The sequence below is a fragment of the Acyrthosiphon pisum genome, chromosome X (genome assembly GCF_005508785.2).
Source record: "Acyrthosiphon pisum isolate AL4f chromosome X, pea_aphid_22Mar2018_4r6ur, whole genome shotgun sequence".
Taxonomy (NCBI): Eukaryota; Metazoa; Arthropoda; class Insecta; order Hemiptera; family Aphididae; genus Acyrthosiphon; species Acyrthosiphon pisum.
The window spans coordinates 12727382-12743126 of NC_042493.1; the positions used below are offsets into that span (position 1 = coordinate 12727382).

The 15745-nt window shown below is 25.3% G+C and overlaps 1 protein-coding gene across 2 annotated transcripts in view; it reads right to left on the minus strand.

Annotated features, from left to right (window-relative positions):
• Positions 1-4934: 4934 nt before the first annotated feature.
• The window catches only part of LOC100572962 (lysosome-associated membrane glycoprotein 5), a 40892-nt gene continuing 30081 nt past the window's right edge, over positions 4935-15745 (minus strand). Inside the window, exon 8 of one of the 2 annotated variants that reach the window (XM_008183925.3) lies at positions 4935-7966. In XM_008183925.3, the coding sequence (XP_008182147.1) occupies positions 7806-7966 (161 nt within the window). In that variant the 3' untranslated portion in view covers positions 4935-7805. The remainder of the gene's footprint in view (positions 7967-15745) is intronic. The other variant, XM_003243861.4, reaches the window with a different exon arrangement.

The window sequence follows — 15745 nt, forward strand, 5'->3', positions numbered from 1 at the left end:
TAGTGTCATCTTGGAAAGTTATTATATTTAATTTTGGTTTTTTACAGTTAAAAATAAGAAAATTATAAAAATAACATTTTCTTATGCAATATATTTTTTTGATTAATTAAGATGGCCATTATCTTGAACATATGTTTTAAACTTTAAAGCAGTTTGAAAAATAAATATTTAAATTAAGGTAAATCGACCAAATTAAAGCATATTAAGTTTTTGCTTTTGTAATAATAATAGTTATTTTATCAACCCACGAATGGCCTAAATAAATTGTTTTAAAAATATGATTAAAAAATTGAAAAAAATTATTTTTAAAAACCGGTTTTTACCGGTAACCGATAACCAAAAAACCTTATGAACGGTTTTTAAACGATTAACGGTTATCATAGTGTTTGAAATATCTTTAAAGAAACGGTTACCGGTTACCAAAATATAAAAGTTAAATGATAACCGGTTACCGGTTTTCAAAAATTTTCAAAAGCCGATTACCGACTTTATTAATAACGGTTTTAAGCCCTGATCCTAATACTTCGTAACGAGACGACCCTTCACGAGACAATCATTTTTATTCTCACTCGAACAACTGGATACCACAATGAACAAAGTGAATTTAGTGTTGCACTGGCAGTATTTTCTACGTTCACGGCATGAACTGAGATAAATTACCTAGAACCTAAAATGCTTAGAGAATAAAATTGAACTCTAAAAAGGTGGGTAAGTGGATGTCGCTCTACTGTACAGTAGGTTACAAGTGGGTCACTGTATAATGGATAGTATTAAATTTGAATTCAATGATATAATATCACTGTATAAGAAAAACGATTCTGAGCGGAGACGGTATGTCAGTCTAGGTATAAGGTATCTTATATACTTATCTATGGTATTAAAAAAAAAATTAACCAATAATAGGTATCTATAATAAATTCCAAATTAATCATATCTCAATATCCATTAGGTACTTATAACGCGTTATACATCAACAACAAATCGTGGTACTATCATAGATAGTAAAATATTATATATAATAGTATACTTTAGAAGTTTCAATAATATACAATCACAACAAAATAACTAAAATAGTTATTCCAGGTTTTTTAATATGTGATTTCGTCCAAATTTGAGCTTAAAATGACTATAAAAATAAATTGTGCTTATGTATTTTTTAGATTTTTTGGTAACAGAATTAACTACTTAGGTGGAATCTTGTTTTACATTTTTAATCCTTAGATATGACAATTGAACATTTTATACATATTTAACTACGAAATAATTATTAAAATTTGTCAAAATTCGATCTTTAAATGCTTATAAAAAAAATGTGTGCATAATTCATATGTATTTTTAATATTTTTCAACTGCTATTGTAAAAATATATCAGGAGCCTTTTATTACATTTTTACACTTTTTGGCCGAACAGATAAAACTTTATTGATATTTATAGAAAAAAAAACCAAAAAAATTGAAAACTGATCATGTCCGTAAACAGCTCAAAGAGAGTCAAATTATTTTCAAAATTTTATCGTATATATAAAATGCTAATATAAACATTCAGTGAAATTTTCAAGTTTCTACAGTCATTCGTTTTTTAATTACAACAAAATAAGAAAATCGTTACGTAAGTAATCGAGTGAATATCAAATGCTGTACAAATATGAATTTCAAACGCTCATAAAAATTTAATTTGAGTTTCTTATAAACATTTTTTTTTTTGATAAAGGTAGATTATCCTATAAGGAATCTTGTATTACATTTTAAAATCTTAGTTCTAAAAAGAAAAATTTTTACGAATTATAAACTCAAAATAATTAGGTAATTTTCGTGATTTTTCCATATTTTGTCAATTTTTGAACTTTAAATGCTAATAAAAAAAAAACTGTGACTAAGGATTTTTAATATTTTTCAAATCTCATTGTAACAATATAGTAGGAGCCTTGTATTAAATTTTCAAGTATTTTTACTCAACAAATAAAGTTTTATTGACATTCATAGAAAAAAAAACTAATTAAATTGGAAACTGAAATTGTCCGTAAACAGCTCAAAACAAATCAAAATATTTTGAAAAATTTATCATGTATAGAAAATGAAAATATAAACAACCAGTGAAAATTTCATGTATCTACAGTCATTCGTTTTAAAGTTACACCGAAAACCAAAATCAATTTTCTCGAAAACAGATTTTGCGTAAAAATTCCCGTTTTTCCTTAATTTTTCTTTTGTTTTTCACGGCGCTTTTGAAAACTATATGAAATTTCAAATTTTGACCTCCTGAATGTACCAACTAGATTCACTTTCTCATCAAACAAGATACTGTTGAAGAAAATCTAAGCAGTTTTACTGCCCCAAACCATGATGACAAACACAAAAATAAAAAGCACACATCATTGTAAAATCAATACATTCATCGTTCCACTCAGAATCTAAAATTATAATGCAGTTTTAAGTTGAAAATATTTTAAAATGGACGTCTGAAATATTTGTTTTTGTTCCAATTCGAATATAGTGTTATAGAGGATATCGTTTCAATCATTGACGTGGCATATATTCGTTGTACATCGCGTGGAGAAATAAAATAATAACGTCGGTAGTTGATTGGGCTCATGGTGACATGAAACACAATTCAGCTGACATTATTTATCATGGTTATTGTCTGTAAAAATTAACCAATTATCGGATGTAGTGGAACGGTCTCGATTGGTTAGTAAACGATGAAAGCGACTGGCCTAAATCGAAAAAAAATTAAAATATCTTAAATTTAGATATACCTGAAGTGTGGTCAGTGATCTTAGCTACGTTTGACGTAAAACCACAATATCTGTCACTGATATACCGGCATTATAGTCGTCTTTAAATAAATTATTACTTGTCGTAGCATACTGTTAACATTTCTATTATAACATTTCCCATACAAATTCAAAGCTAATATAGTTTCGTTATAAACACTAATATTCTTATAAAAATTACTAATTGTTGTACATCCGATTATAAGAATGCGAAGCGAGTAAAACCGACGTGGTTTTTGATTTTACCGATCCTTTTATGATTAAGACAAATATACGCTGCAATGCTCCATTAGTAAAAGTATATGTATGTATTTTTGTTTGTATTTCAACAAAAGCTGTACACATCGAATATCATCTGAGTACAACAGCGTTTATTACGCATTAAATATTTTTTTTAGACCAACGACTAAGATGTATAACTATTTTTTACCAACGGCGCGACTAACTTTATCGGAGCAAATCGCAAAATGAAAGAATGGAGTCTATTTATTTCATTCAGAACAACATAAAAAAAAGATGCAAGAAGCTTTAATAGATGTTGCCGTATTTCAGTGGATTATAGAAAGCAGCGGTCAAGTCCATGAAACAGATGAAAGTAGGGAACGCTCAATTGCATTTTGAAGAGCTTAGTACTGTACTTACACTCGCCAAAGCCTGCCTAAATTTCCGACCTATTACTCCTATGTCATCTAACCAAAATCACACGTCAATTTTGGACCCAGGTAATTTCCTTATAGGTGACTCATTTTTATCTCTACCAGATCCTAACTTTTCAAATATTATATCGACAAGCCACTTGACGCGATGGCGCCAGTAACTCAATACTCACGAACTATTTGCCAGAAATGAAGTCGTGGGAATTTGAAGCAGCTCCAAGAGAGAAAAGGGTGGGCTGGTGACAAGGACGTAATATGTTTATAATTCCCTTTTTTATAGGCATATTAAAACGTTTATAACAGCTTAATTGTATAATGTTTTTATAAGAGCTCCATTCTAGAATATGGCATAGATGTGTGGCAACCATATTTAGTTAGGGACCAGTTACGTACGAAACGTATTAAGGTAGTATATTTATTTTTGATACATTGAACTTTTATTCTCATTCGGTGATTGGGACACTTTGAATTTGACATTTAAATTAGCATCTAAATTAAATACTAGTTGTGTGTATACACTTTTATAAAAATAATTATAATTTCAAACTTCTATGGCTTAAATATTTATTTATCATAAAATTTTAAAAGTTTACAATGATAAAAACACATTTTAATAATGTGCAACTTATTATTGCAGTTATAATTTGTGTAAACAATAGTAATAGTATTAATAGTAAAAATAATAATTTAGAATTATAATAATAAAAATAAAAATAATAATTTATAATAAATATATAATAGGTTATAGTAATACTACAACTGCTAATAATAACAATAATAATAAGAATCATTGTGATAGTATTGATAATAATAATTATTATAATTTATTATAGTTGTTCATAAATCTATATTATGGCTTAGCTAAATAAATAGACTACACACAAACAGTATAACTATTTAACTACAAGGATAACAATATTTATAAACCAATAGGTAGTATAATAAATATGATCGTAATAAATATTATATTATACGGTATTTATCGTCGTAAATATGAGAGAAAAAGACACTTGAATATAATAAATCACATTTTATAAAAAAAAAAAAAACGTAAAATTTTAAAATGCTTAAAATTTGTGTTGGAAGACGAGGACGTCGATATGCATTTCGTTGACAATATAAAACCATTATTGTATTGATTTTTATTAATTTTATTGTAAGTAAATATTTATGTAAACGGTGGTCAGACCGAAACACTTATGTCTTATATGTATTATATGTATTCTCTAAATAATCAAAAATAGTATTAATTACAATTATTATGTGCTTGTGGCACAGTCTAATTTAGGAATAATGTTACAATGAAGATAATCATAATATTATATAATATTTTGAAACGATAAGCATTATTGAATCATCACAAATCAAAATTTTATGAAATTTTATTGATTCAATTAAAACGTGTTAGCAAAAATGTAATAATTACGATATATTATTATATCAATACTATAATATTATTCATTAAAAAAAAAAAATAGAATAATTATAATTAAAGCGAAAAAAAAAACAATATTTTACAATTAAATCATGGGTAGGTAAGTAAATAAATAATTTTTTAATTTGTTACTTTTCAATACTTCGTTATGAGTTATGAGTTATACTTGAATTTATTCTATTCTAACCTACCTCATCAAAAAAGTATTAAGTATTTATATATGTTGAATAGATTTATCACATATTATTATTGATAAATATGATATGATACTTTTTTTTTCAAATAGTTACGATGTTTAAATGTATTACATATTGATTACGAACTAACTCAAAGTATCATAACATTATTATGAAGTAGATATATATAAATTTAAAATTTGTGACCTTTAAATTATAACTTTATAAGATGTAAAAATATCAGAAATTAGTTAAAACTTATTTAATGAACATTTGTATTTACCACATTTATTATATTAATTTAAAATGGATCTATCATTAATAAACGTCTTCCTATCATTTAAAATAATTTAATGATATAAGTTTGTTTATTTGAAAATCATGGAAAAATATTAATTACAAACTTTCTGTTTCTAAAAAAATGTATGCTGATATGAGTGAAATATTTGTATATGATTAGGTAGGTAAGGTATTCTATAACTTTGAAAATAATTTTTATTTTTAATATTATGGTGTTAAAAAATAGTATAAGTATCGGATTCATAATATGTTATACTTGGGTACTTATTTGATTGGATATATGGTCGTTTTCTCGTATTATTGAATTTACTTATCGTGTTACCCATTAGAAAAAGTACAATACAAATAAAATATTAAAGTTATAATAGGTAAACCTATACATAACCTAACCAATATATAAAGTGATGTGTATGAATGTTATCAATTAATAATGAGAAGAATTAAACAATGATATGCAGTAAAATATGTAACAAACATGTGGGTATAAAAACAGATAAGAAATTTCTAGTAACGTAGTCCTTACATTGAACTAATAATATACTAATGATGGTCCTTATAACAAACGCAAATCTTATGTTGTTTTTTGTTTTCAAAGAATCAAGAGTTAGGTATAATTTTTTATTTACTTATAGCCCATTAGTGCTCAACAGATGACTACGAATTTCCCCTAGGATCTACGCAATTTATATAGTTAGAACACGTTAGTAATGGGCGTTATCTTTAAGACTGTACACACTTATAATACTAAATAATATAATTAATGATAATTATCTCAAATAGTTGAACTAAAATATTGCATTTCCAATATATTTTTCAATAAAATTACTGTATTTAAAGATAATTTTAAGTTTGGAAATGTCCATCTAATATTCAATAGATCCTGGGTAATAATTGAATTATATAAATCAGTTTATCTTTTTCATACCAATAACTTAATGTAAAATAATAAAAGACAATGCATTTTGACTTTCAAATAAGCCAAAATTAAGATATAATTTAGTAAAAAGGACGATAAATCTAATATGAAACTATGTTTGTTATATAAAATCAAAACATTAAATCGAATTACTTACTAAAATATAAAGAGCTTCATTAATGTTGCTTACAAGTTACAACAATAAAATCTGCTGTCTTAAAATTAAATGTATATAAATTTTCTATATACTAAATTAATTTTGGAAACTGCCTATTATAATATTGACAATCTATTGTAATTAATATTGTAATGAACAATCAGTTAAGGGTAAAGTAACATGGATGTTATATTACAAGTCATTTTTTTTACTATAGTACTATGTTAAGTTTAAGACATTTGACAAAATCAATCCAATTACCCAATGAAATACAAATCATTGAAACCAAACCATATTATATAGGTAATTGACATTCCGAATAACAATAGTTTCTGTTGCAAATTATACCCAAGTCGTTAAACATGTAAACCAATTTTAAATTAATTTAATAAATTAAATCAAACCTAGCTCATATTTATAATAATAAAAAATTGCGTATTAATTTACATTTTACACTATCAGTAATTATTTATGTAACACATAGTTTAACGTATGTATACGTCATTAACTGTAAGCAGACATATTATTGAAAATAATACAATATTATATTATATAAATAAAAAAATACGTATAATAACAATTTGAAGTAAGTTTTTTTAAGTTGAATAGTAAAAAATTAAGTCTGCAATGAGATTATAATATTATCAAACAAGTATTTAATAATAATAATGAGATATTTTTTATGTGTCTAAATATGATCTAATTATAGTGTGTTGCTAATTTATTTAATGTTGATTAAGATTAAAAATATTATATGTAAAACACAATGGTAGAAATAGATTTTTTTTAACAAATAAGAATGGATACTTCAGTAATAAAACTACCTACGTTTATTTTTTGTTTGTTTTATATGTATAGAATATAAATAAATGTTGAAATTTAAAATAAATATGAACTCAGATATCGAGTCATCTAGACTCGGTTTTAATTGTTGCTGTGATGTAAAAACACAACTAATAGTATAAAACAAATACAGATTAAAAACATCTAAATCAGATAATTGGTTATGAAAACTGATAAAATTAAAAAATAATGATATTAATAAATTTATGTAAAATAAGTCAATTTTGTAATACCAATGGATAATTATCAAATAGATACCTATAATTTACACATTAAATAAATATGTAAGCCAGATATTCTTTTAAAAATCAGGCGAATCAGAAATTCTACAAAGAAAAAATATACACAAAACGTGTCATTGCAGTGTCGAATAATCAGTAATAGCCTAATAATTGTATTATATAAACTATAGTATAAAATAAAAACGTCGTCTATACGATTATTGCTGAGTTGATCAAAAAAATTAAAAAACAATATTATTTATAATTTATAATTAAAACAAATCCCCAGTTGGTTAGCACGTCTACATTTCCCATGCTTAGAATCATTTATTCCATCGTATCGTACTGGACTTTCTTGATTTTGAAGTGTCTGAAAACCGCATACCCACCAACCGTAAGAACAGCGACGGCTGCTAAAGTGATGCCAAATATAAATGGTACGGTTTCGTTTCGCATGGCACCGGCTCCGATAGACGAACACTGGTAAGCTGTAACATAGAATCATATACAAGATAAGCGTGTTGTATCAAAATATGTTTGTGTTAAATTTGTGTATAATACACTTCGTAGGTACATTAAATAAGTTAGTACAATTTAATACTATGGTTAAGACTAAATTTGCGCGCAGTTAAGTATCGTAACCACTTGATTTCTCAATAATATAATATTATGCATTTATACGTAGATACCTACATATAATAATAATATATTATGTATAATGTATATTATATACATGTAAACAATAATTATTACGAAATAAAAGATTAGATTTCGATAAATCGTTGAGCTTATAATTATTTACATATTGGGACATTGGGTATATATATTTTGTCATCGTCGTATTGTTACTGCGTTAAAATTGTTGAAGTTTACATTGTATAATTCACCTGCATAAACATATAATAGAACAATACAATTACGCATCAATGCAAATTAAAAACGTTTTAAATTATTAACCAACATATACCCCGACGTTTAGTTAAAAGAAAGGCCTAACAAGAAATTCATACACAACCATGTTCAAAAACTTAACATTAAAGAACTTCATGTCTAATTTGAAAAATCAAACTCATGACTAATTTTAAAATCTATTTTCTTAATAATGTACAGAATTTGTTTTACACAATTTAATCCAACCTTGGTATCGTCGCATACGAAGTAGGTATACATATACAACATATAGTATTGTATATACTACAGTCTACAGTACTAGGTAGTATAGGTACCTGCTTGTAAAATTTAAATTAATTTAATAATTGTATAATACATTTTGTCTTTGAAAAAGAAAGATTTTACGTGCGTGATGTTTGCCCCCCGACATTGCCTGATCGAATCCGAACCAATGCCAATAATTTGTAACTTATTTGTGACTATTAGTACCTAACATACTTTTCAAAATACGTAACTTCTTGCTTTGGGCGCTATAAACAATTTGCTGTAGGGGGCCAGCCTCTCAACTTTTTATTGACTCCGGATCAACGCCATTCTTTTGTGACTCATTTGTAACGGACTTTTCAGAATTTGTAACTCCTTTCTTCGGGGCCCAAAAAAAATTTTGTTAGCACAGAAAGTAAAGAGTTACAAATAGTTACAAACAAGTTACAAAATATCGGCATTGGTCTGGAGTCGATCAGCAATGTCGGGGTGCCAACTTTACGCGCATAAAGATATGCAATTAATTGCGAAACATTGAAATAATTCTTGGATTTTTAACCTTAATACCATGAATTTACATTAATTTTTAATTAATTAATAAGTTTAATAATTTATTCAAACTTAGATTATTTAATTTAGAATTCAAAACATATGATATTTTTGTATAAAATGCCTGAATTGTTTTATAATGTATGCCTTATTTACTTAAATATAATATATACTTATCTTATATTTATTAGATTTTTTATTAGAAGCTATATTTAAGGCAATTGTACGTAACATATTGCTTTTTGATCAAACTATGTTACATTATTAAGGGTAGGTAATTAAAAAATGAAAATATATATAAAATTACTATATGAAGGAAATAAATCATTGTGTTATATTTCATCGGTGAGATTTGTTCCAGATAGGAATTTTATTAGTTTGGCAAATAGCTTGGTTCTTGGATTAGTGTTCAGGAAAAGTGTTTGGAGGTTTTAATTTTGCTCATCTCTTTCTTGTACCTTCTACATTTAGTTAATAATATGTATCTATGTACATGTAACTGTGAGAAAGAAACACATCAAAATAAGCATATTCATATTATGACAGGATCTTCTCTTCTCAATAAATGTTGATTTGTATGGTTCTATTCTGAAGTGTTAAACGAAGATCATAGGTTTTATGGTGTGTTATCCAAAAAAAGCCAAGTATAGCAGGTTTTTTTAAATCCAATAAATTTATTTAGGAGTTTAAACCATTTTTTTCCAACTGCTAATATGTGTTAATTTCAATAACTTTCTCTGAATGGACTAGTTTGGGGGCCTTGACAGTTTATAAATTATTACTTTTAATGAATATTTAATTTAAACTAAGTGTATATAGGTGATCGGTAAAATACGATTGAGAACAGCATTTTGGTAACACGATTGAGAATGCTCGATATTTTATTTTTTTTTCCAATGTTGCCAAATTTAATCGAATGGAAATTTGATCACGATAATCTGTTGATATTGAAATAATTCAACAATATATTATGTTGTTATTAAAATAATAATTGAAATTTTAAACTCAAGTAGAAACAATATTGAAAATAGCTACGATAGTTAGAGTCAAAGTACTAAGAATAATACCTATGTCCATACCCTATAGCAATATGTTAAGTAGATTTGGTGGCTTAGATGATCTGTTGATGACACTGTTAGAAATACATGAATATGTTAGTAATTACTATTGATCTATCAATATAAATAATTTGTAAAAATGATTTAAGTATAACGAATACAATACTAACTACATCTAATATTACATATAGATGGTTTATATTTTTATAAAATTATATTTAAGGATTATTATCCTTAGTATGAATATTGTAATAACTCAGAAACTACTTATTAGAATTTTGATTTTGATACTTCAAAATTTTCAAGAGGTTCATCTTTAATTTACAGAAAAAAAAAAGGGATTTTCATTTGAAAATTGAAGTTTGTATCGCCACAGGACATTCCTTGAGTAGTATAAAATTATCAGGAATTTGAAAATATAGTCTTCAGGTATACTTAAAATCAGAATTTGAATAAAAGTACTACATAGGGATACGTGGAGTAAAGCATGTTTAAAAAAGTTATATATTATATTATTATTTTAAATTTTTTATTCATATATTTGTATTACATATTATTAGGTGCCCATATACTTGTATAAGGTTATAATTATTAATTTATGACATTTTTCAAGAATATTTATTTTATGCATACGGATATGATCGTTTCAATAACGAAATAAATGATATGGAAACGTTTTCAATCGCATTCTTTTTTGGGTTTTTTTTTTTTTGGGGTCAGCGATAAGTTCTTTGTTAATTTTAAGTGTTCTCAATCGTTTGATAGCCTAGGTTAAAAGTCTCCTCATGAGGTTTTATTTATTATTATTGTTATTATTAGTATAAAATGATTATTGATTATACTATTTGTCAAAGTGCCGAAATAGTTTAAATTTAATTTATTTAATATTCAGTGGAACCTTGATAACTCAAACGTCTATAAATCGAAGTTCCGATAACTCGAAGGAATGTCTTCTTGACCCCTGTATTTCTATAATATGTTCCTAAGTACACAGATTTTTTTCTATAACTCGCATTTTCGATAACTTGAATTTTTTTTTTGTCCCCGACCGATTTAAGTAATCGAGGTTTCACTGTATTCGTTTTTCTTCTCGGATGTAGGTTTTGCGGTCATCTAAGCTTTTTTTCATCTACCATAGGGATACAAATATTTTCAAATTTTAAGTTCATTTTTTTATAATTATCTCACTCCCTTTCAATAGCTTATGAAAAGCAAAATATAAATATATATCCCATTCTAAATAGATATAGATATGTAGATGGCAATATTGTTCATAGAATCAATATTTCAAAAATCGATAATGGTATTGTAAGTTTATTTATGATGTTAATATGCAGTGAACTATATCTATTTTAAAAAATGCCATTCATTATAAATAAGTATCTAGGTAAGTTCGAATATTGATCACGCCTTATTTTGCAGTTCTTTTGTTAATACCCGTGGCGTCAAAGAGAATTAAAAACAACTGTTTTTAATTCAAGTTCCTTTATATTATTATTAATACATATAAATACACAATACATAAAGCTTTCAATTTCTGAAAAAAAAAACTCTCCAGTAATTATATTAATATTGAATTCAAGGTATTATAATTATACCATAAATAATCTTTCATAAGCCCACGCTTGGAAATTTATAATATAATATAATAAAATAATATTGAACACAAATTAAAAATATTTTTTTAACGATAATAATGCTTTGAATATTTATGTAATAAGAATATTTTTTTTTTTTTTTAAAACATTTAAAAATAGAAAATGAGTTACCCACGATAATTATTCATTCCGTTTTAATATTTTTACTCGTATCCTTGAAATTGAAACTTTTACTAAATTAAAATTGACTTAATCTAAAATATGATATTTGTTTACAAAACGTTTATTTTATATATCAATCGAATGGTCCACAAAACGTATATGGGACATGGGTATATTGTAACAATAATTTAACATTAATTTATGAATAACTGATACATTAATTAACACGTCATAATAAAATATGACATTGTATAGGTGAAAAAAAAAAAATATATTGTTATTATTTACACGTTGGTCCATCAAACATATTTTTAATTTGTATAGCTCCATAAACTATTATTTATTTAAGTAGGTATCTAACTAAATTTGTTTATAACAATTAGTCAAATTTCTACACGTTATACCAACAATTGTTGATATTTTTGTCAAGCTCATAAGACGTCTGTGCCTAACCATTAAATCACACCGAGTAATCTATTACGATAAAAAAAGTTTAAAAATAATAAACAAAAATATTGTTTAATTTCTTCAATAATATAAATTATGTTCTAAAAAGGTAATAATATCCTTTATATTTGAATGTGTTTATTTGTTTAATAGAAAATAGAATACATACATTGAATACGTTAACGTATCACTTATAATTTAAAATTGCTTCATATAAATATGTCTAATATAACTTCACTATCTAAAACTTTATATCACTGTAACGCTTAAATAACACATTTATGGGATTCATACTTGTAAAAACAATTTTGATTCAATCTTTAATGATCCAGCAAATCGAAAAATAAAAATAATCCCATAAAAGTAGAGCATGCAGTGAACTCAATTTTGGATAATGGGCTACGCAGAATTATACTATTGTAATATACACTTTGTATACAAATGGATGCGTGGATATTTGAAAATTATACCTAATGTTTTGAAAATGTTTTACTACCTATTATAAATTCGGAAAACAAATATTTGAATTTAATTTCTAAGATTTTTCTTTTGAAATTGCTTATAAGAATTATAAATGTCTCTTTCAATTTTTTTAATATAATTTTTTAAATGTTTTATTAAGACTAGGTAGTTTTATTGTCAAGCTTTACTTTTTATAATATTATAAACCATCATGTATGGTTAAATAAAAATATAAAATATTTGGATTCAAATAATTATAGGATAAAGAGAAACAATTGAATACATTTCCATACAGAAAGAATTCAATTTGTATAAGTAATCCTATAGATGAACGAATTATATCATATTTAAGATTAAAATTATCACTTGATTGATTAAAGAAAAAAATAATTTCATAAATATTTATTAATATTGGCAATAATATACCATGTTTCAATTTTCTATGCATGTCCACATGTTATACGGATGATAAATTGTGTGCGAAAAAAATCAAAATTAGTGGCTGTCATGCATAAGACGTGTTCATGCATTATATAATGATACTATATTATATTATATTATATTATATGTGTGAATTACTTATCGTCAGATGTTTAGTTAACTGTGTGATAATAAGGTTGTAGTCTACCGGTCAAGTATATTTTTATCGTAAAAACGTATTTTATTCTCGATAGGTCACACATGTATATACATTTATATATATAATACCTGATGTTAACAAGTTGACAAGTAATACAAACGAATAGACGCGGAATAAAATCGGAAAAACCAAAGAAAAATATTTAGTTTAACGCCACTGGGTGTTTAAAAAAAGTGCCAGCCATTGGGAAAAAAAAATGTTATGGAAAAACTAAGTAGGTAATTTAAGTTTATTATTTTATATTTTCTGCTACCTATTATAATATGTTGTTATGTACCTACCACCTACTCTAATTTTATTGTCATATGTAGGTATGTAACAATTATGATGTATTTATATCTATATATATATATGTATATAAATGAATTGCTGTTCGTTAGTCTCGCTAAAACTCAAGAACGGCCAGACCGATTTGGCTCAATTTTTTTTTTAAGATGTTCGTAATTTCCAGGAGAAGGTTTTTACAAAAGAATTTTAGGAAAATCCACCGGAAAAGTAGGAAATCTGGATGTAAAAAATACAACAGTGGCGTAACAGTGTATTATAATATATTGGTTGCTATTGGTTAATTGGACAAATTTGTTGATTTGTATTATTATTTTTTTGTCAATATAATATAATATAATATATAGATTATATTATAAACTAATGCTTGTGTGTAGATTAGACATCTGGAAAGAAGACAGCTAATTTAAAAAGGTTAAATTTGGTTTTTTTTATTCATTTGATATTAGTAGTTATGTTTTTTGTATTAATTGATTATATTGATCCACTATAGGTTGAATACGACAAACTTGATATAACTTTGATACTTTAGAGTTAAATCATACACTTACGCAAGGCTGGGCAAGTTAATGATTTTTTTTAACTCAGTTAAGTTAAGTTAATATGCACCAATAACAAAAAGTTAAAAGTTAAAAGTTAATTAAACTATAGGTTAACTCAGTTAAGTTAAAAGTTAATACACACTTTTTGTTAACTTTTTATTAAGTTAAAAAAAAATTAATTTGTTTATACAACGCTAACATACTTAATTGTTTTCCAACCCAAAACTAAATTATAGACTATAGTGTTTATATTTTATACAGTGTTTCCATATTAGTCAAATTCAAATTATATACATTTTTTACTTTAAACAATTCACGGTAAATATTTTTTGACATGAAAACGAAATATACGGAAGTAGTGAAATATGATAAAATTAAAAACAAAATAAATTAACTTAACTTACTTCTTGAAATGAAAAATTAACGAGTTAATTTTACTTTAATTAAAAAAGAAATTTAGTAAGTTAACAGTTAAGTTAATGAAAAGCCAAAATTAACTAGTTAAGTTAAAAAGTTAATATAAAATTAACTTATTAACTTAACTTTAACTTTTTCACTCGTTAATGCCCAGCCTTGCACTTACGTACAAACAGCACGGGGCCTGCGATCTACCGTAGGTAGATTGCCTACCTGATAATAAACTGCTGCGAACCAGAATTTTTATCCCGGGAAACGGAAAAGTTGAGATAAATTTTGAACACTATACACCAAATATTAAATAACGAATTGAACAAAGTTCGAATCGTATAGAGTTGGTACATTTAATGGGCAACGAAGTGCACGGGATCAGCTAGTATTATAGAAATATAACATGATAACAACTAAATATTCTTAATAATATTAGTTTTCTTAAAATAATTAAAAAGCTCTATAATCAAATACCTTAAGTCGTGTTATGAATCACACTAACTGACAAGGACACGTTTCTAAAATAAACTAGTGGTATTCACATTACAAGATAAATTACTATTTACATAAATTATTATTGATGGATAAATTTGAAAAATTTATCTTTTTAAAGATTGTATATTATATTTTCCTATCCTGGGTATTCTACAGTTGTTTTGTACGGTTAAAGAAAATTATATATTAATAATATATTGGTCAACTTTTATGATATACATCAAAGATATAAATATGTATATTTAAAAAAAAACATATTTTAGTGAAGTTTTAATACAAAATACAATACCCATCTACAATACAAACAATATTATTAGTTAAGATTTTTATTTTTTTATGTGCTATATATTTTTATTAAATAAAAATAATAATAATTTTTAAAAGTTTAATTCCAACCAATGCATATGTTACAATTACTATAAATTAATTGTATGCATTTAAAAAGAGCCTAAAATCCTTAAGGGGA